This window comes from Physcomitrium patens, chromosome 1 (genome assembly GCF_059467195.1).
Source record: "Physcomitrium patens ecotype Gransden chromosome 1, ASM5946719v1, whole genome shotgun sequence".
In the NCBI taxonomy this organism is placed as follows: domain Eukaryota; kingdom Viridiplantae; phylum Streptophyta; class Bryopsida; order Funariales; family Funariaceae; genus Physcomitrium; species Physcomitrium patens.
The window spans coordinates 19,760,515-19,787,879 of NC_143410.1; the positions used below are offsets into that span (position 1 = coordinate 19,760,515).

General features: G+C 38.8%; 3 protein-coding genes across 6 annotated transcripts; 2 read left to right on the forward strand and 1 right to left on the reverse strand.

Annotated features, from left to right (window-relative positions):
• Positions 1–1,974: 1,974 nt before the first annotated feature.
• Positions 1,975–4,474, forward strand: LOC112289476 (ras-related protein RABC1). Of its 3 annotated transcripts, none has more exons than XR_002971884.3 (2): positions 1,975–3,560; positions 3,923–4,474. XR_002971884.3 is itself a non-coding variant. In XM_024534744.3 (2 exons), exon 2 carries the CDS (start codon positions 2,742–2,744, stop codon positions 3,375–3,377), a length of 636 nt encoding a protein of 211 aa, XP_024390512.1. In that variant the 5' UTR covers positions 1,975–2,217; positions 2,379–2,741; the 3' UTR covers positions 3,378–3,832. The 3 variants fall into 3 exon arrangements, 2 of the variants coding, with proteins under 2 accessions (XP_024390512.1, XP_073392135.1); XM_024534744.3 differs by lacking the exon at positions 3,923–4,474 and having other exon boundaries at positions 1,975–2,217; positions 2,379–3,832; XM_073536034.2 differs by lacking the exon at positions 3,923–4,474 and having other exon boundaries at positions 1,975–2,217; positions 2,464–3,832.
• Positions 4,475–8,196: 3,722 nt separating this feature from the next.
• LOC112281325 (uncharacterized) lies at positions 8,197–14,030 on the forward strand. Its single transcript, XM_090248327.1, has 13 exons — positions 8,197–9,070; positions 9,305–9,473; positions 9,593–9,845; positions 9,878–10,117; positions 10,281–10,427; positions 10,577–10,940; positions 11,072–11,205; positions 11,374–11,647; positions 11,816–11,934; positions 12,089–12,299; positions 12,402–12,639; positions 12,798–12,945; positions 13,101–14,030. Exons 1-13 carry the CDS (start codon positions 8,902–8,904, stop codon positions 13,503–13,505), a joined length of 2,871 nt encoding a protein of 956 aa, XP_090104453.1. The 5' UTR covers positions 8,197–8,901; the 3' UTR covers positions 13,506–14,030.
• A 5,864-nt stretch (positions 14,031–19,894) lies between these two features.
• LOC112291446 (putative V-type proton ATPase subunit H) lies at positions 19,895–25,065 on the reverse strand. 2 transcript variants are annotated; one of them, XM_024538852.3, is made up of 12 exons: positions 24,774–25,062; positions 24,321–24,446; positions 23,536–23,638; positions 23,124–23,199; positions 22,932–22,997; positions 22,625–22,733; positions 22,308–22,469; positions 21,967–22,092; positions 21,510–21,635; positions 21,137–21,316; positions 20,670–20,922; positions 19,895–20,401 (listed from the first exon to the last, which is right to left on the reverse strand). In XM_024538852.3, the coding sequence occupies exons 1-11, from the start codon at positions 24,798–24,800 to the stop codon at positions 20,677–20,679; spliced, it is 1,347 nt and encodes a 448-aa protein (XP_024394620.1). In that variant the 5' UTR covers positions 24,801–25,062; the 3' UTR covers positions 19,895–20,401; positions 20,670–20,676. The 2 variants fall into 2 exon arrangements, with proteins under 2 accessions (XP_024394620.1, XP_090108697.1); XM_090252571.1 differs by lacking the exon at positions 19,895–20,401 and having other exon boundaries at positions 20,478–20,922; positions 24,774–25,065.
• Between the last annotated feature and the right edge of the window lie 2,300 nt (positions 25,066–27,365).

Here is a 27,365-nt window from a genome sequence, read left to right on the forward strand (position 1 = left end):
CCATGGAGAGCTATGTGGCCAACAGTTTATTGTAAACTTTCTTCGTGTTGAAGGCCTGTGTGGGCTGATTGTTGGGCATACATGACACTAGGAAAAGAATACTCGGAAATCATTAGGGCTAGGGCTATGGCTAGGATTGTTGTGGGGATTGTGGAGATCTCGAGGCGATCAAGGTTATGGCAGAGTTGGAGAAGCAAGCGTGAAAGGGTATCTAAAAATGTGGAGCTACGGCTAAAAAGATTGCCAGGGTGATACCCCGAGGTCCTGCCTGATGCGTTCACTGGGAACGATCTGTGTGGCGATGGTGGCCCCGGTATTGCCAAGATCTCGTTATTACGTTTCTTTGCATGCGCGCGATGGATTCTACCTCTGCATGGATCATAAGTTGGGCGTTTTCATTGTTGGGTTCACATTGCGTATGATTTAGGTCTATTGGAGATGTATTTGAGGGAGCCTTGCTTTAGATTAGGTGCTGCTAATAGAGCCGAGGTTGTTCCAGGAATTGGGTCCCTCAACATTTCGGACGGTGTTTCCAAGACAATTCTGAGCATTGTGCGGTTTTAAACTTCAGGAGCATTTACCTGTGGAGTTTTTGCAAGTGAGAGGTATGAAAGCCTGTTTGCCAACTCTTACTCAGGTGATGGAATCGCCTGTGAGTGTTGATGTCGTTCAGCAATCCAGCAATGGTTGAAAAGCTCGAAAGAAACGCATTGACGAAATTGAAGAAGATGTGAATTTGATCAGCTACACGATGCAAGAGGGGTGCCCTGGTGAGTCCATGAGGGCAAACATCAGACATGCCGGGTGAGGATGGTGCCTCCTCAATTACGGCTTTCAAGACCGAATACGATGTCGATGACTCAGGATAGAGATTTTCAGATAAGATTATTGGAAATGATCTTGTTGATGCAGACAAGCTTGTGTGAGTTGATGGTTGCCAATCCCGCATTTGAGCAGCAGCAAATCAACTAAAATCCCCTTGATATTGGTTTCTTTTTCGTCACGTGCAAGTTTGACCACTTTGTGCAAGCCTAGTAAATGCTGCGAAGATTAGGCCGCCAATGCGTCTGTCCCGCAGGCGTGAAATTACGGAAACCGTGGCATTGGGTGCATGAATGCTTTTTTCCTTGTGGTTTCCTGTTTGTCAAAAAGTCTGAATATGATAATCCTCGTATCATGTACTGCCCTGATCAAGTTTGTTGGCTCGCATGATGCTTGGATTGCTGCTGTTTACAAGGTAGTCTAACAGTTCTGATTGCAGAGCCTAAAGTTGATCGTTGCTTAGCCTGAAGTGCTTTCTATTTGAAAAGCCGTACGATTGGTTTCCGCAGTATTGTTCGTTGCGCAAATAAACTCCAGCAGACGATCTTGAGATCATTTGAGTGAAGGATATAAACCTTTCATTAACATCAATGTTACTTGCGTCCACCCTTTTCGTTTCGAACTCTCTTGATGGCGAGAAAAGTAGAGAAGTGGTACTCGTGAATAGAGTTAGTCAATCGCTTATCACGAACCAGACGACGATCGGAGTTGAATTGGGCACTTGTTAAGAGAGCAGTCTGTTGACTGTAGCAATCGACATCTTCCAGGTAGTGAAGTTTTAAATTTCTAATGTCAAGTCTACACAAAGTAGTAACCCAGGGAATCTAAGTTCAGGCAAATGGGAGATAGCTTTTTACTACCAGCGCGGCCTTGAGCAATGGAACATGTTACGGGCAGACAATTACAATTACATGTTGGCTTGCGCTGCGTGTATTGCTAACAGTTGGCCAAACGCTTATGCATGTTCGTGACATATGTCCAAATAGCAAGACTCCATTCAGAGTTCGAGTCGTAGTAAACCCGGACATTCATGTAAAAGCACTACCGACTACATGACACCCTTTCAGAGCTCAGATCCGAAAAGATGAGCGCACATCTAGTAATAAAGCTACTAGGTTTGAGCATGTTGTGTAGTTAAAAGGTTGAGAAGCTTGCTATGGTCAAGCAGGGTATGAAATCTTTCCGACCTGGACACACACGATACACTACCGTGGTACACTGGTCAATGGGCTGGAGTCTTACACCTCCAATCGCGTCTAGAAAGTCAAGCTGCGACCACCAATTGAAGAGTGTTTCTTCCCTGGATTGAAAGTTTATCAGCCTCATTAAGACTCAACACTGTGTTGCGCGGATGCTGAAGACATACCTTAGGAATATGCGACTGGCAGCTATGAGGTAGAAGCAATCGGATACGATCCACACCTAACCTAAGAGCGTAAGAGAAGGAACATGCTGTGCCATGAGGAACACTTCACGCAATTGTTGAGTCGGTTGCTTTTTCATCACGTTTGTTGCTTGGCGAATTGGGATAATCGCAATCGTCTTGTGATATGCAGAGAGATGTCGTTGCCGCGTCTTCTTATTCACATTTTGTAGATCTCGAGGGCGTAATCTGGCTAATACCGGTCTGCTCTTGTTCAGACTGCTGTGCCTGCGATGCGATACCTTCGGTTGAAGAGATTTTTTTTAGTATTTGCTTCAATTGAGCAACAATATTGTATTGCCAGCGATGTCGTCCCTGACGTGAGTGATCGAGTCAATCAGCTGCGTGTAGAGTAGGTATTCCTGTGGGTTCGACGATGTGTTGGAAGAAAGAAGAATAGGGTTTGTTGGAGCGGAAGTTTGTCGACGGATAGGGTAAAGTGGATTTGTGGATACAGGTCTATGCAGTTGCAGGAAGTAATTCGAGTGTGGTGAGTATGGCTGGCCCCGGAAATGACTTCGATCACCTGTTCAAGATCCTCCTGGTCGGGAATTCAGGTGTTGGAAAGAGCAGTCTCCTTCTCCGGTTCACTGCCAGCAAATTCGACGACCTGTCGCCAACAATTGGAGTAGATTTCAAAGTGAAAATGGTGAGCTTGCAAGGAAAGCGTCTGAAGCTGACGATTTGGGATACTGCAGGGCAAGAGAGGTTTAGGACGTTGACGAGCACTTACTACAGAGGTGCTCAGGGCATCATCTTGGTCTACGATGTTACAAGGCGGGCTACATTTACAGATTTGTCAGATGTGTGGTTGAAGGAGGTGGACCGATTCTCCACCAACAAGGATTGCATCAAGATGCTAATCGGCAACAAGGTGGATCTGGAGGAGAGCGAACGCGTGGTCGCTAAGAAGGAAGGGATTGCGTTTGCGAGGCAACATGGGTGCTTGTTTCTGGAAGCAAGTGCCAAGACGAGCATCAATGTTCAGCGCTGCTTTGACGAGCTGGTGCACAAGATTTTGGATACCCCCAGTTTGACAGCCGACACAGCGCAATTGGAGACAAATCTCTTGAGATCCGATCAGATGTGGGATCAAGGGTATCTCGCACTAGGCGGCGTATGCAGCTGTTGATTCTAAAGCTGAGAGTATCTCACCTCGATTGTCGTCTTGATTCCTTCAAAATGTGCAATTGCCTGATTCTTTTTTGTGTAGGCATCCGTAACTTCGGTTTCAATATAGATAACCACACGTGTAGCTGCAGCACTCGCGGTTCCTAGCGACTCAGTGGTGAAATTAAAACAGAGGATAGCGAAGGTAACAGTTCCTGCACAGACCCATAGCTTAGAGCTTAGGCCTCAATCTGTACAAGTATGTTAAAGCGAGGATAAACCGAGCCGTTCCAGCACTTCAATTTGATTGTATAGATTTCCATCATCTTCACGGATGTGTACCTTGGATCTACTATTGCTCATTGCTCCTTGCCAATATGGAGCATAGCCTTTGCCGGAGATGCATTAATCTCTTTAATTACTGAATGTGAAACTCCTTTGTGATTTCTAGCATTGGAGTCTACTTGAATTGCATTATTCTTATCTACAAAGACCCTACTCCTTTTAAATATTCCACTTTACTGTTTTATCTGGGTAGTTGAATAACAATACTAGAAACTTTTGCAGGGGGAGGCATTATTGCTTCTGTCAATATAGCACTTTCCTGGAGCAATGTCATCTGCATCTGCGGTCCAATTCATCGACGCATATCTATCTTGATTAAGTGGCCCTTAACACTTGAAAAGCTGATGGATCAACTGGAAAAAATTGTACAGGCATCGATCTGAGGGTCTTCTTTTCAACGGAAACTTTTATACTTTCCATGAATAGGCTCTGCTTTTTTATATCTCACCTTAGTGGTGAAGTAGGTATGTTGCAGTCTACATGCCCTCTATGATTTACACTGCTCACCACTGAATTCGTCGCTCTCGTTACATAATTTGCTGTAATGGACTTCAGTGGTGCTTGCGAGATGTGTTTGCTTACTATTTATCACATCCATTGGAGGAGATCGTACTCTGTCAATTTAAATACGGTGCATCGAGAATATTATCTCAAGACAGCTATTTCTCGACGAATTGCCACTCGTGCAGGGAACAGTAGTGTTGTCCTACTCGTGGAGAATCTGTTGCAGTACTTGAGTCATGCGGATCAATCTTTCTCGCTTATTTTCCTTCTTATCGTCCCTTGACTCCGTATTAAATCGCAACATTCAGTGTCCTCCGAGTTGTATCATTTTCTCTGGGTCAGCTTTTGAGGGAATTGCCCGGTATGATCGTGGTGTCTTCATGCTTATATGAAAGGTTGAGTGCACATCTGGATTTGTTTTTACTTTTCATCACGGCATTGATTTAAATGATGAACATAGCAATAATAATATCAATAAAGAATTGCTCTCTCGTTGGGCTAGCTAAGCCTTAGGTGATGCAGATCGAAATTTCCTTTCATTCGTGCGGCAGAGAGAATTTTTTTTATAAATAAATAAGCAAATCTAAATAACAGAAATCCAGCTGAAATCTTTCGAACCCTGACAACCACCACAAGAGTAAATTTCTTCCCATGCACGGTATTCGATCGGTCCAGCGTGGATTGGGTCGCTTTTGATGAGCTAGTGGGTCTTTTGAAAACGATTACCAGGATGCTGGTTTTCTTCAAAAAGCAATTCCATGTTGAGCGAATCCTGACGTTAAATAGTTACACCCTTCTCTGACTCGCACACAGTCAAAGAAATCAACCGCAGAACTGGTGGAGTTCAGTTCGGCTCCTTTAACTAACACCCCACATAGTGAAGGAATCATGATTTTAGCATGAAAGCACCCTCAATATCTCACACTGTTGTAACCACCGTTCGCAGAGCAAACACAGATTTTACTTAGGCTGGTCTTTTCTTTCTGTCACGTGGGAACTTCAAATGCCAAACTCTATGCAGCAGATTGCAAGACGTGAATTTAGACCCGAAGCTCTGACCTTTTCCAACAATTCTCGAGAAAGGGTCAGCAAATTCTTATCATACGTGGGGGATTCAAACTCACAACCCAATAAAGCTCCCCGACGAGACCATTGATAGTCCTTAGCGGGGCCGGCAAATCCGAATCCAAGTGGCATGTTACGAAACCAAAAGCGGCAACCGCACTGCCGGGAGAACAGTTCAAAATTAGCAGGCTCATTTGGAGGCGATGTCTCACAAACCAATCATACTTCCCTCCACGAGAATTCTCTGTGGCTCGCACTCTGGGTTTAGCCCACGCTGGTCCGCAGAATCTAAGCGCATGCGCGGAGGATGAACATCACGGGGCAGGAAATCGAGAGCAGCACCGACCCAGTTGGTATCCCACAGCTGTCGCTTCACTGCAATACGATGCGATACACTGCTCCTGCCGAATGTGCGCGATTCGGAGGAGAGGCAGCGTCCATGGATCCATGGATGGAGTGAGTGAAGATGGTTGGGATCCCATCTGCGCCGGAACCCAGTTTCATGAGATCCGAATGACGACGACGACGACGTCGGAGGAAGAAACGAGGCCCAGCTCCCGAAATAAGGCCACATTTCTCTGGGCACCGCTTGGATTAATCCCATAGCGCAGCTCCAGCCCCTCGACCCCACAACGACAACGCGCACACTCACCCAGAAAAAACTCACACACACAGACTTAGTAATTGCGACCCAGGGGTTAAAAAATTTAAATGTTTATTTTTAGGACATTGGCAAATGTTGTTGATGGGTATGTGGTTTTGATTCTTATGAATCTTTTCATAGAGACCCAGAAATGGTTAGTTTTTGTTGTTTTTTCTTTGTTTTGCTTGTTTGTTATGTTTTGTGTTTTTCCTTCCTGTTCATAATTGGTAGTGGATGTGACTGGTTGGGTGCTTTATAAGGTGGTTTGCCATGTTGCACGTTTGTTTGTAGTCATCTTCAAATAATGAAATGAACAGGATACAAGTGGGGGCTCACTCACCAGGGACCGTTGCCAAAGTACTGTTATTTACATGTTAAATATTACAAAACAGACAGCTATTAAACATTCGAACGTAAGGGCTTGGAATACACAAAACCGATAAAAAAACAAAAAAAAAAAAAACGAGTGAAGGTTTTGTTGTTAATTTATGTGTTTTAAGGAAAAACTATTGCAATGTTGTTATTTGTGGTATTTTAAAATCACTTACGAATAAATAAATAAAAACAAAACCAACTATTAAAGATTATTTATTTAATGGCTAGAACTAAAAAAATCATGCTTTCATATAAAACAATTTTATAGTATATTATATCATTCCTCAGTCATTGATGTTACATGTGTCATTAAACATACTTCAACTTGCATTTTTTTTTTAAATGTTTATTTATCTTGTCATTCTTTCTTTTCTTTTCTTTTTTTCTATGAATTTTTTGCATTTTAAAATTCAAAAATCATGCAATCTGGTTAGATTAATTTAATAAAATTGATTTGATTTTACAAATTAATTTCTTTCTGCTTTGTTGTTTCAGACTCCCTTTATACTGTTGTTAGCAAATAATTTTCATAAGTATTTCAATCTCTCTATATATAAACAATTAGGTTTGGAAATTAGCTTATTTATTTTTTTTATTCCAGCATGGAAGTTAATACTAGATTAAGATTATTTTGTTTGCATCAGGTGAAAAAAAATTGACCTTTATCTAGTGAAATATCTAACATAAAAATTGCAAGAATGTCAAGTAATCAAAATGAAAAAAAAAAAAAAAAAAAAAAAAAAACACCAAATACCAAAATTAAAATAAATAAAAATTAGATGCCATATAATATCACTACATGATAAATAAACAAAATGTGGTGCCTAAAACACATCACAACAATCAGTTGTTGTTAATGAAGATCTTGGAATGAATAGCAATTGCATTTTTTGCATCCTAGAAACAACAAAATTAGTTATATATATATATATATATATATAGAAAATCAAATTAAAATATAGAATTTGGTAAATTATAATATCTTAAATTTTTGGAAATAATAAACAAGTCTCTTTTGTCAATTATTCTCTTTCTTATCTATTCTTTCAATTAACTTTTGACAATAATATTTGTCATTGAAATGACATTTAAGATTTTATTGCCTCTCAGTGTTGGAGCTTGCTTTTAGATATTATGGAAATAAAATAAAATAAAATAATCTTCAAGAGAGAAATATTGCCTCCTAACATGATAGAATTACTAATGTTGAATCCGTTTAGAGAATGTGACAAAACCAATTGGTACAAAATAAAATAAAATAAAATAAATCAAATAAGATCACCTTAAAAAAGACTCAACTTGTTAAAAAATGACAACACCACAAGGTTTGAAAAAAATAAAATGAAACACAACAACAACAACAACAACAATAACAAAAAAACAACAACAACAACAAAAAAAAAAAAAAAAAAAAAAAAAAAAAACCCTTCTATGCCTTGAAGAAGGAAAGGAAACAAAACAAAAATACAAAAATAAAGTGAGAAACTTCATCCACTTTTCCAATCACCCTAAATAAATACCAAAATGCCATACAAACAAGTCATGACGTAAGTCCGACCACACGCTGACGTGGACCGCGGCATGCAACTTGGAAACGCCACCGAAGCCCACGGGATCCCGTCTCCACGGTGATAAGACCCCTAAGTTGCCGCGGGCGGCACGAGCCCACCGAAGGGGTTTGACCGCGCGCGACGCCGGGCGCGGGGAGATCATCGGCCGAGGGCGTCGAAAAACAGGAAGGACGAGTGGACCTCAGATTGAGATGGCGGAGATTGACTTGCTGGTGCCTATGTTTTGTCTTAATCTGGAAATAGATTTCGTGGGTGCGGGACCATTTGCATGGGTTTGATACCAAACTGTGCTAGACCGACGAAGATTGATTGATTGATGGATTCATTGATTCTTCGTCTCTACTGCCTCACCGCCTGCAGCTCTCCACCTCCTCCCTTCGGCTTCTGGGTGCTTCTTCCTTCCTGTCGATCCCGGCTTTCATTGTTGCATCGCCGTCATTGTTTTCGAGTAAGAGCGAGACAGCACGCGAGAGAGGGGTTCTGAGAGTAAATGAGATCGCCGCATGAGGTTCGCTTATCTGGACAGTGCTCATGGGTGGGATTTTGTTAGCGACGAGGCTTGTTAGGCTGGTGTCGATCCTCCACGAACTAGTGCTTGTTAGTGCGGCAAGAAAGGTAGTATCTCAAGTCTTTCTAGCTGATCGCGGCCGGAGGCTGCGGGTGACTGGTCACTCGTGAAAACATCTGCTGGTCGATGGTTTTGCGCAAGCATGCACGAGAATCGATCGTCTGAAACGAATACTGGTGCAGTGTAGTGGAAGGTGTTTATAGTAATGAGGAGAAGTGGGATGTCTGACTGTGGAGGCCTGACAGATGAGGATCATGTCTGTTTGGAGAGTCAGCTACTTTTCTTTTGGCGTCGCATCAGCGCTGCGCGACGATTGATGGCTTCGATGCAGGGTGGAGAGGCGAAAGAGACAACAGGGACAGATGAATATTTGACTTTCTGTCTTGAGTCCTGAAACTTCCGTGTCACAAATGCGGAGCAAAAACGAGGATCGGTGAAAGATTGGGTTTTCGAGGAGCAAGACACTGCTGGAGTGATGGGAATTGATTTGAGAACGTTGGTGTTGGTGTGGTGGCTGCTCCTTGCGTCGCCCTGGGTATTGCTTTCGAAGTCGATGACACTGGAAGAATTCAGCGTTAAGGAGAAGAAGGTTCAGCGTTTGGCATCCGATGTTCTCCATAATGCGCGAGATACGGATGAATGCGGTGAGGTGCCCAATTCTTCATAGCATTCGTTTTCTGGAGACACGTCCATCTGACACTGCAGATTGAACAGCAGATGATACGAAGAATACACGACAGGCCTCCCCATTGATTTCACAGATCGGTGTTTCTACGGGCAATACAGCAATTCTTGATTTCCATAAACTAGATCACCACGATGGGGGCTCCAACGTTGAGTACTTACCAAGGTTTTGTCTCTTGGTTCTTCCTCTGCAGGGCTTACGCTGTGCATCGACAATTGCGCGCGTCATGCCTGCTCGGCCGTTCACACTGACAATTTTGTGTGTGCCAATACGTTGCGAAACGTTTCGGATTGCCAATCTCTTGACACTGGAAAACCATGCTTACAGCTGAAGCTCAGCTTTGACATGAAGGGCTTCGTCCGGTAAGTGGATTAATTCACTTGCTCGGTATGATGTGCCCCCAAGTTGTGCTCAATGCAGTGTTGTATCAACCGAGCAGCGACTCACAAAATATGCATTTCTTGAACTGCTTCGCTTGTAGGCTTCCGCCACCCATCATCGACTACTCGAATGACAAGCTGAGGCCGGAAATCACGAGAGCAATTTGCTCCCAGTCAAATCTTGCGTTCCAATCGAGCAGCGAGGTTACCCACACTTTCTGGAACTACTTCGGATCTGCAGAGGGTGTTTGGAGAAGCTTTCCTGGACGAGTACTTTTCAAACTGTCCCATGAGTCTACCACTTTTTTTTATTACAAGTTCTTGTTTCCGTGGGATTGCAAAGTCTCACAGCATGCATGAATGTGTGGTCAACAATTCCTTGACAGGTAGCCGATCCTAATGGGGGTTGCATAACCTACGATCCCCGCAAACGGCCGTGGTATATCTTGGCAACGGCGGTGGTCAAAGATCTGGTTATCCTTCTGGACACCGGACAGCAAAATGTCGACGCCTTTAAGTTGGCTGTGAATGTTGTTTCAGAACTTTTTGATACCGTTCGGATCGACGATTTGGTAAATGTGGTTACTTTTGATTCCACAGCCGCGACTCCACTGCAACCGAGTTCGGTAAGTGTTTTTCTTACTACTCGGAATGACTTATCGTTGCTTTTTCTTCTTCTTTTTTTTTTTTTTTTTTTTTTTTTCCCATTGCGCCGAAGTTGCGTGATAGATACAGTAAAATTTTCTGACATAGTAATCGACGTTTCTGGATCATGCCGTCAACCTGCAGCTGCGCATTGGAAAAGATAGCAATGCCGCAGAGTTGTCCAAGAGGTTTGAGCTGTCCAGCGTGAAGAATACAGCTAATGGTTACTCAAACATCAGTGGAGGATTTAAGCAAGCAAGGTCGATGCTTCAACCTTTAAGTAAGCTGAAGGTGCGGTTCTTCGTACCTTGTCAATCCCCAAACCGTCTGTGATATGTGTTTTCCATTTTCCCAATGATCTCTTCAGAATCAGGGAGATTTTCTCTCAAATACCTCTAAACCTACGCACATGCGTCGTCTTTGGATAATCCCATCGGCAGATATTTTTGGTATTCACCGACGGCTACTTTTCCAAGAGCTCCACCTTCTACGACCCCGCTCTTCAGCGCGAAGTTGCAACCCTCAAAACGAACAACGTCGTGGTATTCTTTTTCAGCATTGGGCCGGGTGAAGCTGACAACCCCCCAGATCCACTTACAGAACTCCGCAAAGTCTCATGTTCTATGAACAGCACCGTGACTTATGTGAGCCAATTAGATGCTCACTGGAATCCTCTCTGGGCCATTCGCCCCTACTACGATTACCAAGCGCAACTCCGAAATTCAAGCACGAATGGCAGTTTCTGGACCGACCCATACATGGATTTCGATGGTTTAGGCGAGGTCGCCACTGTTGCTCACCCTGGTTCGCAGATCCCCACCCTAGACCTGAACTCTATCAACATTGCTGGATGCATAGCTAAGGAGACTGGGTACAATTGAGGCAGAGACTTTATGTTAACTGATCGCAATGGGTTGTCATTCGTTCATTTGCAGTATACGCGAACGGAACGTTGTATGGCGTCGCCGGCATTGACGTGTTTGTTGATGAGAGAGACAATTCCATCATCAAGTCTAAAGCTGTTGATCCAAATGTCCCCACCGCCCAATTGACGTGTCACTTAAAAAACGTAAGTAAGATTTTTGACATGGTATTTTAATTTCACGAATATTCTGGGTGATGTTATGGACGCGGATCTCTGAAGCCTGAGCAACGCCCGGTGGATCTTGTTGGTTTGCATGGGACGTGCTGATCACACCTTTTAAGATGACAGGAGTTCCTCGATTTTAATGTGCAGGTTAACCTTAGCGGGTGCACCAAAGCTGTCGACCCCAATCTTAAACCTCTGTGTCAGCAAAATATGTATCTCAACGAGGATCAGGAAAAGGTTTACAAGAATCTGCTGTGTTGCGGCACTTGCACTTTCCGGAACACCAAGAATCGTAATCTTGTTCCAGTGTATCTAGCCGCGGTGGGAACGAGTGTTGTCGTCATCGTACTGATAATTATCATTGCTGTCTTTGCTTTGAAATACAGAGCTGCCCGGAGATACGTTCAAGAGATCCAAGAAGGTGAGGGTGAAACTTTGAACGCTTCGCTCCGTAACTTCAAGCAGAATTGAGCGCTCCTCTCATTTCACACTTACATATACATACATTTAGATACAAATACATATATGGTCGATTAAGCATAGAAGGAATTAGTTCATTGAAAATCTGGTGGTGTGTTTTTGCCTTCAGATTTTGCAAAGGCGTCTATATCAACGAATTTGTACACGTATAAAGAGCTGAAAAAGGCCACTCGAAATTTTCACAAAGACAATAAACTGGGCGAAGGTGGATTTGGAGAAGTTTTCCTGGTAAGCACCCTCGAAATTGCCTATCACGGAACATGACAGCTGATAGTTCTTGAAGTAATAATTGGAGGGCAAAGACCAAAAACTTTTGAGTTTCATGGTCGTGCAAGGTTAAGCCGGATTGCCAGAGTTGACCTGCTGTGGTGGTTCTGGACAGGGAAAGATTAGGGATGGTTCGCAAGTGGCAGTGAAGAGGCTTTCTGAAGACTCCAAGCAAGGGAAGCCTCAGTTTCTGGCAGAGGTGATGATCATCAGCAAAGTGCAGCACAGGAACCTCGTGAAATTGCGGGGTTGCTGTGTCGAGGGACGTCACCGACTTCTTGTGTACGAATATTTGGAGAACAAGAGTCTTCGTGAAACCATGTTGGGTAATCCTCTTCTTCCGAAGCTTCACTTAGCAATTTTCTGCACATGAAGATCGATGTCTAAAAATATTACAGTATACCCTAAAATCAATTCCGGAAGTGTAGGGGCCCCGGAGCAAGTGGTACATATCAGTTGGCCAACTCGATTCAACATTGCGGTTGGAACTGCTCGAGGTCTGGCATACCTGCACGAGGAAATTACTCCTCGCATTATCCACAGGGACATCAAAGCAAGCAACATCCTTCTGGACGCTAACCTCGAAGCCAAGATTTCTGACTTTGGTCTAGCCAAGCTCTGCCCAGATGAACGAACACATTTGACAACAGCCATTGCAGGCACATTGTGGGTGTCTCTAACCTAAAATTCAGAATAATTGTGTCCATTCTAGTTCACCAATGTCGCACAGATTCACGAATGGATTCCAATCATAGTTTTGTGCACTTAACAACACTTCGAGGAATCTAACGTGCAGCTGTTTGTTGTTGGGGATTGCATAAAAGAGGCTACATGGCTCCCGAGATGACGCGCGGGCAGCTTACAGAGAAGGTGGACGTGTATAGCTTTGGCGTCCTATTGATGGAGATTGTCACTGGTAGGGCTACCATGAGCATCACCGATTTTGGATCTTCGATTTGCCTTATTGACGAGGTGCATCTTCTCTCACACTCTCTCTCTCTCTCTCTCTCTCGCCCACATGTACACACGCTTCCGCGCTCGCGCGAACAAGTGCTCCTTTATCTTCAATGCTCAGAATCAAGTGTAAACCATCCTTGCGCTCGATTGAATACTCTGTTTGGATGCAGATGCGGGACTTGTCCAGAAAAGCTCACGAAACAGGCGCAGAAGAGCTGATGCTTCGCTATGCGGATCAAAAGCTTCAAAACGACTTCAACAAAGAAGAAGCCATCAGGGTGTTAAAGGTGGCCCTTCTGTGTACAAACGACGCTCCAACGTCCCGGCCTTCCATCACGCAAGTGGTCCAGGTGCTGATCGGCGCGCGAGAGTTTCCCGAATATCTCCTCAAACATCTCCTCGAGAGCTATCAATCTACCCCGAGACCACGCTGGTATGACTCCGATTTATCCAACGCCAACTCTTCGTATACCCATACTGGACGCCATTTCAACTCGCCCACAGCCGTCACCACCACCAGCGCCAGCAGAGATGAAATAGGGTGCGTTTCTTCAGTTAACATGGAAGGCAGATAGTCCCCTGCCCATTCGTGCACTGCGCACATTCGGCTGAGTCTACATCCTCTGGACTCTTTCCTCTTGAGTTGAATTAACGAACAGGATCGGGATACCTGCCCAGGTTCGAGGCTTCATCGGAATCTACAACTCTGTAAGATTACCGAAAAAAACAATGTCACCAACAACAACAAAATACCCTTCAAAACTAACGCGGAAATCAACAATTAGGTTGAGCATCTCGTTCACGGCGCTAGAAAACATGCTGCTCCTTCGACTACAGGGTTCATGTTCGACAGAGCCGTCACGCATCATATTTGTGAGTGATTTCATTGTTAGTCATCGGAGCCACCTCGTAATCCACGCCGCCATCGTAGGGTCAACGATTTGACTTGGTGGTGTCGGATGGTAATTTCGTTGCTGTTTCCTTCTGGCAGGATCCCTTTTCACACCGTGTCCTTTTACCCACCATGGGGACCCAGTTCTCAAGGGTGGCGTTGGAGGAATTTTGTATTGTGACATAAAAGATAATTTTCTAGTTTTGAAGACCATGGAGTCCAACTGTCAGTTCTGCTTCTAAGATGTGGAAGATTTTGCTGGAGGGTCAGGAGTTTTCATTATGCTTTAGAACGTGGTCAAACTTGACACTTTCAAGTTTTATTGTAGATTGTCCATGCTTAGATAGCAAGCATATTAGACTTGCCTATCTTTTTTTCTTCAAAACTTTAACAAAGTTCAAAAAAAATCTCAATATTTTACATAAATAATCACTTTAAAATACAATATTATAACCTTTAATTATATAGATTCATATAGAAGATGCATATTGTCCACTAAGTGCTTCTTTTTACTTTTTAAAACATACTATATACTTAAAAAATTCTAAATGCTAAATCAAATTTCTCAATCTATTACTTATTAGTACCTCAACACCCTTCTTGTATTTGTTAAATTTCTTTTTATTGTATTTTCTTTAGTCTAATGAGAATCTACTATCAACTGATTAGTGAAAAGCCTTCATATGTGATCAATAAATAGGTCTTATCATTTGATCCAATAAGAATTGTATATATATGGTTAACAAATAGGCATTGTCATTTGATCCATCAAGAAGTCTTGGAAGTCTTTGTATGTCTACCTTATTTAAGCTATCCTATTCTACAAATCCAAGTCATTTGAAATTAGAAAAAAATATTTTGGATGTTAACAAAAAAAAAATGGTTTGTAATAAGATGCTATTAAATAACTTATCTTGCTATAAAAAAATAAAAATTAATTTTTTTATTCGTATAAATTCAAATTTTTAATTTAAGATAGTCTTTTAATAACAACCACTATATTTCTTACTATTTTTTTATTTTTTTATCAAGAATTAAAATTTTAAAGAATGATTATTAGATAAATTTGTTGATATACTTTCTTATTAATATAGAATAACTATATTAGAAATTTGAAAAAATGTAATATATATTAATTTATTTATTTATATTTATTTCTTACAATTTTTTTGCTAGTAGAATTAAATATTTTTTTATACATTTATTTTATAATATTAATAATTATTAATAATAAAAATACTTCTACTGAAGTTACAATCAACACAACTTATGAAACACAGATAATTGCTTTTGATAATTTGATTACCATGTAGGTATCAATTAGCCTCTTGTCTGGGTCCAGTATGCATGTTAACATGTCAATTGACATAGTTACGTTCACAAATTTTGGAGGCTATATCTCAATACTAGGGAAAATAAGAAGCCATGTGCTTTTCTACAAATATTAAGATCTTTATAATAATAATAATACCTCTTGTACAACTGTATATATAAAGATACACCTACTTTAATTATTAAATATTCACAAGTCAAATTTGATGCGAATTGATGATATTTTTTGCAATATAGATAACAACCTTCATGCATTTAAATAAAAACTATATTATTAATTTTATTTTATATAGATAAATTCTTTTCTAAATTATTAATTCATATTTTAGCATACATTAGTATACGCTAATAAAGATGGAAAAAAGAAAAAAGAAAAGAAAAGAAAAGAAAAACTAGCACAATCTTATCAAACTTAAAATAAAGGTCAAAATGATTATATTTGTTTCAAGGAGTAATATTTAATTACTATCCATTTAAAATTTTAAATCTTATATTCTATTTTTTTTAATGTAAAGATTTAAAATAAGATTTTATAAAAAATATTATTTAATTATTTATAAATACAATAGAAGAAAATTATATCTATGCATTGCTTAAGCAAAGGTACCAATTTTATGAGCATTAAACTTGATATCAATTGCAAATTCCTTAAATATTTTAAAACAACCAAACATTATAAAATTTTTTTAATAAACCAAAAAATATATAAAAAACTAAAATATTTAATTCTTTTTTAAAATATAAGAACCATGTTAAATATTTTAAAATACATCTAAAAAAGATATTGCTATGATTGTAGATAAATTTTTTGATTCTTCAAATTGACAAAAACAAGAGGTTCTTGGTATATACAAAAAAATCCAAGTATACAACATTGTAGGTAATAAAGACCTCATCATTTCCAAAGGCCAACAAGGCCCTCATGAAGAAGCCAATAGTTGTACAAGATGGTGAAGGTTAGGAGGTGAGTCAACAATTGATTGTTGTTCATACCATAGAAGCTGTAGACATAATAAAAGCCAATATTATGACTAAATCTATGGCTTAATCAGGAATACAAAAAAAGAAAGGCATATAATCATATATTGATATTTAAGAATTTAAGATGTTGATTACAAAAAGTGCATCATTTTAATAATGAAGCATCTATTACTTTTTTAAAAATATGTTTTTTGTTTTAATATATTCTAATAACTAGTCATTAATTGCGACTAAACTTGACAATTCTATTGATGGTGGATATTTAATTTTCACTCAAAGATTGAACATATGTCTTGAAGTGACAATGGTTATTTTAATGCCATTTAGATAAGGTTGAACACATTCTTCTTTCATCATGTAAATAGATAATAAAGCAACCATACAATTATTAAAACTTATAAGTATTAGGGACAAGAACTTGATGAAAGAAAATTAACAAGTATAACAAAATGGAAATAAAGAAGTATGTATATTAAAAGAAAACTGAAATGGCTATTGCCAAAAGTCAAGGAAACTAGAGACTCTTGAATCTAGACTAGAATCAAGAGAAGAATTGACAAGAGTGCAGAGGGCTTCATTCTTGCCTCTATATATACTATGTGACTAGGAGCTACATGGTGATGTCCTATAGAACCTCTAATATGTGTTGACTTTGCAAGATACATGCCTTAACTTACAATGCAAGTTTTCTATATGTGTACCATATAGTAAGCTTGTTCTTCAAGCTATTAACATGTGTGGCACATGGCTAACTTGTTGACCACGTTTCTAACCTAAAAAGTCAATTATAGACACCTATAAAGTCAAAGCAATGTCTATGAAGCTTCTATAGAAGATATTATGGAATTAACTTATTTTTATCTACTTTTATCTAATCATGTAGATAATTATTGGTTTACATGTGTATGTCTGTGACAATAAATTATGTTTCAGGGTTTAATAGTTCTTATTTAGTAATATATTTTCTTCTTATTTAACATTATATTTAAATTTTATTTATATATTGTCAAAGAAGATATAGCTAAAAAGATTGTGACTCATCAATATGATATGATTTTATAATAAATACAATAGAATATCATAATTAGTTTATAATAATTGTTATTTTTTAATACTCTCATTTAAACAAAGTGTGATATAGGATTGATTCTCCTTTGCATATACCAATCATTGGAAGATGTTAAACAAGCTTTGATCCTAATAGAGCTTATATAAATAGATCAGCTCTCATTTAGATTGTTGGATACTTATTGAATTGAATGTTTTTGTGAGCTACTAGTTTACAAATGAAGTAGTAAAAAATAATTATATATATTTTGTACAAAAGTGAAATTTTGTAGTATCAATTAAAACTAAGACACACTAATTGTCACACCAAATAAAAGTGACACTATTTACAATTTCAATTAAAGCAGATTGTATAGCAAGTATCAAAGCCAAATTATTTTTGAAGCCATCAAAGCCATAACCATATGTTTGACTTTGATACTAGAAAAGATAGTAGATCTTTAGCGAGTAGAATATCAACTAATATTGCCTTGAGTCAAAAAGAATATGTAGCCTAAAGTAGAGCAATGTTGGTCTATTTTGCTAGTCTAGTTGGTATTGCTGAAGCCAAATAAGTACAAAGGTATATTATATAGTAGTATTCTAGTTTATATTTGAGCAAAACATGGATATAATAAAAGATATGCTTATAAGCTTAGATATGTTTTTGGCTGAGATTATGTATATATTGAAATAAAATACTAACCTTGAAGGCCAAATTGGATTAGGTGGAAATGTTGGCTCAATTGAAGTAACACACATTGTGGACAAATGAAAAGGAAATTTGTGAGTCAGGGTTATCAATGATTTGCTTGGGGTAGTAAGCTATAAAGAAGAGTGTTCTAAGGGCAATAGAAATAAAGATGGATTGAATATGAAAGAATCCAAATTTGACCAAATTTTATTTGAAGTAGAAGTTCTAGGTGATTTAGAGCCAACCATAGTGAATGTTGCAGATGACTTGTAGGCTAAGGATGTAGTGGACTTTGTCAAAGCTGAAGAGTAAAAATTTGGAGTGAAGTTGATTCTTAATTGATTGGAGAAGGAGGAGGCAATTGTTAGCAATCATAGTTTTATTGACATATAATGTGAGTATAGCAAAGTCATGGCTATGGTGGAGGTAGTATATGTTGTGATTGACAATGGAATTAACAAAGCCAAAAGTGACTAGAATGGAGTTGATAACTTTGAACCACTTTCAAGGAGACTAGTTGTGCTCATAGAAGGTTTTCTTGAGGTAACATATGAAGCCATGGTGCAGAGAAGTGACACCATCTAGGATTTGTATTTAATTCTTTTTGCAAAATAAACTATTAAAGAAAGTTGTTTTAACATCCAATTGATAGACATAGAGGTTTATTTGAACTGTAAGGGCCAAAATTAGCCGAATGGATTAGACGTAGACAAGAGAAAAGAAGGTTTCAAAATAGTCAAGCCCCAAAATTTGAATGAAGCTATGAATAATGAATACATATAAGAGGAAGAGATATGAGAGGAAAGAAAAACATTCTAATGAAGCTTTAACAAAATATATTGACAAACAAATTTAATTTGATGCAAATTAATCTAGTACTATAGTCCATAATTTGCAAATATGATGGTACTACAACTTTTTAGATGTAAGAACAAGTTGTGAAGTTTGCATGTTTAACATCACATTATAATCATAAAAATATGACCAAGACATAATAAATGCAATTATATTTACAAATGATCTATTGAACTTGTAGAGAAAAATAATGTAAAACTTAGAATACATATCAAGAATCTTTTTAGTTAAAAACATATCATTAGGCCAAACTAAGATGTCAATATATTATAAAATTGATTTCCATATCACTAGATGAAGTAGAAGAATAATTATTCTTGCTTAACATTCATCATATTAAGGATGTAAGGAGAGTGGGGGGATTATATTAGTGAAAGAGAATTATGTAATTATATAATTTATTTATTTTTAATACATCTTTTTGAAATTTTTATATATATTATGGCTTGAATTAAACAAAGAAAATTACAAATATTGACAAGTGTTTTTTTATCTAATTTTTTTTTTGATAACTTGATCAAAAAGAACAAGTTGTAATTATGATTAATACTATAATTCTACTTAATAAGTAAAAACATAGTTTATATGAGTTTGAATTTTGTAATGGATGTTGTTATAACTCTTGTATTTTGAGTACCATACTGTTTTAAAATCATCTAATAACAAAGTTTTTAACCTTTTAATAATGTTTTTTGAGCCAACTTCCACTGTCTTCAGTCTTAGAAGGTAGCTTTGTAAGGTCAGAGTTCTAAAGCCTTCTGAAGTTCCCTTAGTGTAATTGTCTTTTAGAAGCCTTGGAGATAGCATCAAGCAAAAAGAGGCTATGACATAAACTAGGTCATGTTTTAGTTACAATCATAATTATGGCAACTTAAGTCTTGAACATGACTATTTAAACAAACATTGATTAAATAGTTCCTTTTAATTTTCATAGACCTTCCTAACAACCTTATACACAGGTTGGAAATAAAATACATTCCACCTTATTTTTTTCACATTAACTCTGGACTGTTTTTTCTTTAGTATAAAGCCACCTAAAGGATCCTTTTCAATTTCAAATGGTCACAAGATTTATATTTTGCAAACTCTCACCTTCTCCCATAAACCTAAAGACCTCAATATTATATGCACTTCAAAATTCAACACCCACTTACATTTCCATCTCCATGAATGTGCTTTGTTTGATTTAGATCTATTAGTGTTTACTCAAAATATACACTTTGCGCACGATAAGGACAGGGCAGTCCACCTTACTCATTTGTCGATAGCACGACTCCTACCATTAAGAATACTGTCAATGTCAAGTGAATTGAGACACATATGACATAATATATGTCCATCGTTAATAAAGACAGCACAGGATTATCGACTTCGGTTCCTGAAAAGGAAAAGTTTCAATTCAAGAGCAAGCCACTATTCTAACTGCTGTTGTTCAATATATAACAAGGAATGGAACTCGACACAACCTCATACAAGCGTCTTAGCGAGTTTGATAAGCATGCATATCTTTCTGCACTTGAAATAGCGGACGACCAGCTCGGATGAAGGGGTAATCAAGGGATGCCCGTGGGAGCAGTCGTTAAGAAATACACAGTAGGTCTGCTTGTGTTAATGCTTGGAAACTGAACCACGCTATCAACGTACTCAGCCGAAGATTGAAGTATTTAGAACTGTATTCAGAACATAAGAAACAGAAGTGAACAAAGAAAACTCATAAAACAAAATCACGCATTCCAACTCATGATGTAGGGGAAATTGTAAATGATTGTGTAAATGTGGTACATTATTTGCAGAATTGCAGGGGCTTAACTGGCCCCTCAATCAAGTACATCATCAAAGCTTCATGAAAGACAATTGAGCATTTTCCCAGTAAGTTATTGGGCATCATGAGCTGGATGAAGAAAGCAAAAGGAAGAAAATTATAAAAAAAAATCTCACCAGTGACTTATTGCATGTAGCTTGCATACTTGGCACTAAGTAACACTTTCTGCACGCATAGAAGGGCTTGCGTTGCAACCTCAGGATTGGGATGCGACATATGCTTCATCACCCGCTCCTTGGCCTTCAAATCAAGGATGATCCCTCGACCAGCTGGATGATTTTGAATAAACTGGGCTATATCGTGGCAAGCCACTGCAAGGGTTTTAGGATCTCGGGAGTTGTCCAATAACGTAATCAAAATACGTAGTACCTTCACGCACAGCCAACGACAATCTTTAGGAACGTGCGAGAAATTTTGTTCGATTCATTAAAAAACTAAGAGTTGAATGGACGTGCACGCGTATATATATTTGTGTATATGTGTCAATTGCAATTTTGTTAGCAAGAGACGGAGTGAGCCAGAGAGACAAGGAAGGAGAAGAATATGGAAGAAAGAGAACAACATTGAAGACGTCAAGAAGAACCTGAAAGTCGCTTTCTTCAAACTTGGAGATGTTCTCACGCCAGAACACAGGATCTTTGTGCATTGGAGACCAATCCAGATTCCCGGAGAATACTTCACCTTTGTACCTGTCAAATGAGCTCAACTTGCGTATAATATCCTTCAAAGCTGCGTCTACTACATCCAACGCTTGCAACAAGTCCTGCAAAAAGCACCCAAAGTGTGTGTTTGATGTTAGGTTCCTTCTTTGATGTCAATAAGGTTCAATGCGGAGGCATTTGAAAGGGATTACAAGCCACCGCTCAGCTCCACAATTAAATGTGGCAAGTTTAGTTTGGTAGTTTAAATATACAATCACCATTCGCAGCTAAGAACAGAAATTAGTAGAAACTGACCTCGTCATTCCATGCTTGCAATTTCAAGCTCTGTACAACCTTGGACATGCCCAAATCTACCATCTCTGCAGCAAAGTTCCCCTTGCTTGAAAGGTTGTTTAATGCCATCATAGCAATTCTCACAACCTGTTGTACACAGTAGCTTGATCAGTCAGCATTCAAATAACTAAAGATGCTGCAGAGGAATACTTTCTCCTAATTGAAGCAACTCAGAGTAACTGAGAGATAAAGAGGTACAAAGATGAGATTTGCAAACTGCAGTTTTGCCATTGATTAACTATCATGTAATCTGCCGAACGAAAAGAGAGAAATCGCAATGCACAGCACAATACAGCTGTCATGAAGTTTATTCCCAATCCCACTGTGCAAGCGTATTAAAAAGACTTTGTTGCTTGAGAAAACAAACTCAAAAGCAAGACATTACAAACTAAAGCTCTGTAGGTTGCATCAAAAACACCTTTTCTTTAGTGGATATCTTCACAACTTCCACTAGGCGGGATATGACTCTCGCTGTGGAAAACGATTCCACAACACCATCATAAAAAGATAGAAGCCATATGCACAGCAACGCCTCATACAGCAGCTGCAACAATTAGGGGCTTGAGAAGTTGTTAGAATAAAATCTGTACGTCAGTTTCAAAAAGGAAAACAAGAGGATCATAGAAGTTCACAGACAACTAAGAGAAACTTAAATCTAATCTACCTAAACACCCTATAAGAAAAAGCTTAGACACCACAACACTATCGGCAGTAAAAGTGCATCATTAATAACAGCAATAGGAGGGGGAGGATAATGACCTGAATGTATTGCTGGTTGGTAGCAGGGGTAACTAAGGGAGCTAGAAGCTTGACGCCATCAGCCTTCACAAACATAGCTCGCACTTTTGAAACACGTAAGAGGGTTGCCAAAGAGCTCACAGCAGTGGGAATCCCCCGAGATGGATGTGACGGGTTTCTTAGCTGCACACAGATGCCACCGGTTAAATTATTTATGAATTAAACTTCAAGCTATATTGAATGTTATTGCAAGAAACGAACCACGCCATGATGAATCTGCTAGTCAAATCAAACAGCCCTAAATGAAGCTTCCTAAACCAAACAGGTAGGACCTCTACCTGTGTGATGAGCCAATCCAGAACACTCCGGAGAACCTCGTTAAATGTGTCTGCCTTTTTCTGTGAAGCTGTAATATCTTCAAGATCTGTCTCTTCATACTGCCGGGCACTGCAACACCCTAGCCACAAACTTGATCAGTCAAGCACCTCGCGGATATAAAAAGGAATTGTGCTTATTCATGTGAAATATTGGTGAGACATTACCATTCAACGTAAAAATAACTTTTAAAGCGTTCTCTGACCAAAGAAAAGGCACATCTATAAATGCCCCTTCCGGTAACTAATGTCAGAATTATAGATTACTTACCTGATAATCAATGTGAGAATCTTGCAGCTCTTCTCTTGAATAAACCAATTCTTCTTTGACAGCAACCTGAAGCAGACCCGCGGTAATATGATAAGTGGGAGGAGGAACTCTCTTTCTCTTTTTCTTTCTCTATCTCTAACACTCTCTCAGTACTTCAAAAATGAATGAGCCTGTAAATGAGCAGGAACTAACCTTACAAACGGTCGGTAAACATCCTCATTGTCTTGGAAAGACTTGTCATGAAATAAACGAGCACGCGTTGGGTTCGCTGCCAAAATGAGGACAGAAATTTATTCAACTAAGTTATGATCATATAGCCCTCCCATGATATAGTATCCCCACATTATCAAACGACACGTCGATGAACACTCTACATCATGTCTTTGAAGTCGCCGCTCATAAATACTAGATATCTATTACTTTAAACACATTCGACTTGCAAATCGAGGCCGAGAATAGGAAGATATCAAAATTCAGTAAAATTCCAGCAATGGCAGTCTAACCCCAGTCCAGAAAACCACCAATTCACGATCATTTTGTGATTCCTGTCAACAAACTGTCGTGCACATACGAACTTAAGATCGCGTATTTTTTAGCAAAGTACCTGTGAGCATCTCGTCCACCATTGCGAGCATATATTCAACAGTTTCCTGCTTGGAGATGTCTCGTAGAATGCCCACGAACACTTTGACGTAAGCTACTCCATTCTGCATTCCCAATTCAGGTACAAAGATTCTTAGAAAAACAATATCAACAATCCGTACCGTAAGGAAACCAATATTTGGATTTCGCATTACGAACAGCAGCAATAAAAAAAACCATAAATCGACTCAAATGGTCTATTCTTGAAAACACGAAATTCTAGAAAACTAATACTAATTAAACATAGATGTAAATTTAAGTGAAGAAGATTCAGTACTCTACGAACCGCTAATGATAGACGTATCTCCATATCACTTGTGACTGGAAAAATATACGATATTCTTAAGAAAGGGATCAAAACTAAGATTATAACAATGCAAGTTTCCAAAACTGAAATCCAATTTAGATCCTGACATGAAGGTCATAATTGGTCTCTACAGTAAAACCCGGCAAATTTTGTTTTAGGTTTAACCGCAATCTACTCAAGATTGGTTGTTTTCTTGCTTGACGAACGGAACCAGTACAATCTACTCAGGTGTATACTATCTTCCTTCACAGAAACTCAGCGAGCAGCAGTTGAATTCGGTTCAGCTGCACACCGAATTGGCAACATGGATCCACCCCAGTTGAGATAACAAGCCAGCACGTTTCTATCCAGATGCTAATCGCTAGGTAGAAGTGTCCTGCAGCTCTCGACCAGAGAGCAATGGCAGGGCAAGAAATTCAGCAAAACGTGAAAATATTTACCTCATCCAGCAATGCAGCTTGCACGTTGTCCGGACGGTGGTCATACCGCCTGAGTAGTTGCAATCCAGTGCTGTTGATCAGCTTGGCTGTCATGTACGTCTCCCATGGGATATCCCTTTTCAACACCTACAACAATCAAATCATCTCTCCATCAGTCCTACTATTGCGCACAACCAAACCCACCATCCATCACTCAAAAAACCAATCTCCCTACCATTAAACCTAAAATCCCTCACTGGATCGTCTCCTCCTCTGTCGTTGCCCTAATCCTCACCTCTGACCCCATCCCGACCAACATTCCTTTCACCACTTCCCATCACCACCGCTTGCCATACCCCGAATAAGCTGCCCTCTATCACACTACGAATCACTGCTACACACCACAAAATCACGTCACCGCAAAAATCTACTACTACCCAAACATGAAAATCACAATCTCCACAGTTGTTTCACCTCCTCTCTAGTAAGCTCGGTGTCCATGACGCTCGATCAATTGATCGATCTTGCCCTCTCAAGCTCTCTCAATCCCTTGCTTCTCGCTCGCTCTCTCTCTCTCTCTCGCTCTCGCTCGCTCGCTGATGTCAATCAAAAGCACCGCTGGTGCTGGAGATCTGGCCTCATTAAACACCACAGAGTGACAGACGAAGAGTGCAAAGCCGATTGAAAGAGAAAGCAAACAGGGGAGAAGGTAAGCAAAGCACAGCTAAGCTAGGGCAGACCACGAGAAACAACGGACGATTTAAGGACGAAGGCCTTTGAACTCCGCTTCAGGCTCGGCCATATGTACACAACCAAACCCATTCTTCGATTGCCAGTGTGAACGCGTTCCGTCTCTCCCGTCTCTACCGGCTACTGATACCCTCAACTGATACCACTACATATATCCTTATTGATACCCGTTAATATTCCGAGGCGAAGATGTTACCGGGCTCGGGCGTCGTGATGCCTGGTATCTGGTTGGCGATGTCGCAGCCCGAGTATCACCCAGGTGTAACTCTCTTAACTGTTCAACCTCATGGATTGTTTAGAGAAGAATTTGTAGTTACACAGTAAGTGTGACAACTCCACATGTCAATCTTGTTTCAAATAAACGTGGACTAAAATTCTGAGTCTTGAAAAAGATACTTCCCGGGCTTGGTAAAATTTCCTAAGGTTAAATTAGTTGGGATTTATTGATGTCAGTAAATTCATGTTTTGCTTATACTTTTTTTTGCTTTGATGTGTGTTGTTTAATGTATCCATCGTGATAAGATTTTTTTTTTTTTTTTTAATTAAACCTTCAAAATTAAAATTCTAACTTCATGGGAAATGTAGATTAGACCTATGAAAATTTGAGCATGATTATACATGGTGTTTTTTAACTGTTTCTCTGCTTAAATCTAATGTGCAGATGTTTTGATTCTATCCATGTGATGGTTTTATAATGAGTAATCCATTTGAAATGCCTCAATATGTGTTATAATATTATTATAATAAATATTTTACACTACAATCTTAATCAATCTGATTTTATTTATGTCTCTATCTATGCATAAATAATAATTGAAATTCATGAATTTTAATAGTTGAATCCTTTAAAATACAATTTACTTCAAAATATACTTGCATTGTAACTTTAATAAAACAATAATTATGTTCATAAATGTTATTTTAAACCAAGGATTTTGTTGTCAACTCCAGCTCTTTCAAAATTCCTACATAGATAATACTTAAGGGACTTTCTGAAGAATTTCTCTTAGTTGCCAAAGAAGCAGTAGGCAGCCTTGGTCACACCTTAGACACTGGCCTTGACAATGGACACTCTCTGGAGCCTCAGTTTGCATGGCCATGAACTCAGGCACTGGTTGGGAGCTTGAACTCAGAGTGTCCAACCTCATGACAAATGTGAAGAAATTTGTGTACATTACTTATCTATACCTACCTATCAACTATTAATTTTGCCTATAGACTACTCACTGTATCAAAAATTGCCCAACTTTAAACTTACATTATTCTTTCATGGATAACTCGCTAATATTGATCTTAAGAGATTAATTTTGATTATGCATTGAACTGATCAGATAAGAGGTACTTGCCTCTGAATCTATACTACCAACAAAGGCACACTCAAATTCTAACGTCTTCAACAATTCTAACGTCTTCAACAAGACATGTGATAAATTTGAACATCATCAAGCTATGGACCTAAACACATCTGTCAATGGGTACAATTCAATATCTGTGTCCACATCTGCTCATAATCTATGTTTAGATCAAATTGTCATTGCTGTTCTTTCTCAGCAGCAACTAATTTTTTCTTAGCTAATATTATTTTGGAGCAAGAATTTAGCAAAGCAGCTTCATGAGTAGGCTACAAAGCTCTCCTTCCAACACTTCCAAACTAACCTACAACCTACACAAATGGATCTTCTTTGGCATTGGCTTTATTAGAGAACTTGTTAATGTAAATTTCACTCCTCAATCCCAATTACAAGATGGCCTCAATGAAGAATTGCTTGTAATTGGTGGTATGAAGGGAAGTAAGCAATTAACAAGAACAAAAGATGAACAACCACAAAACAATTGAAATGAATGACATGAAGCAAGTACACAATCAAAAACTAAGTCACAATTTGTTCATTGTATTTTTATCTGGTAAAAAGTAAAAGTAAAAAGAAAAAAGTAAGTTTTTAGATAGTTAAATTTATTATCTTTCCAATGACGTAAGGAACATATAAATCCGAATTACTATGAGTAAGTTATAAAGTTTTAAAAAAAAGGAAGTAAATAATTAAAAGTGAAGTGAAAATATTTTACCTCAAGGGTAACTTGCTTATAGATCAAGGGTTCGAGCTTCACCAAGGCTCATTGTAGTGTAAACCAGTTTTTTAAAGAAGCCTTGAGGCCTTAGTCTTATCTTCCTACCTACATCCAAGGTGCTACAACCCATATGGGACTTGTGCACCTCCCTTCTTACAAGGATTATACTGGTCCTCATATTTTTTACTAGTAGAATTAATATTTTTGCATTTTTGACTTCACCATGGTATTTAAAAACACCCAATT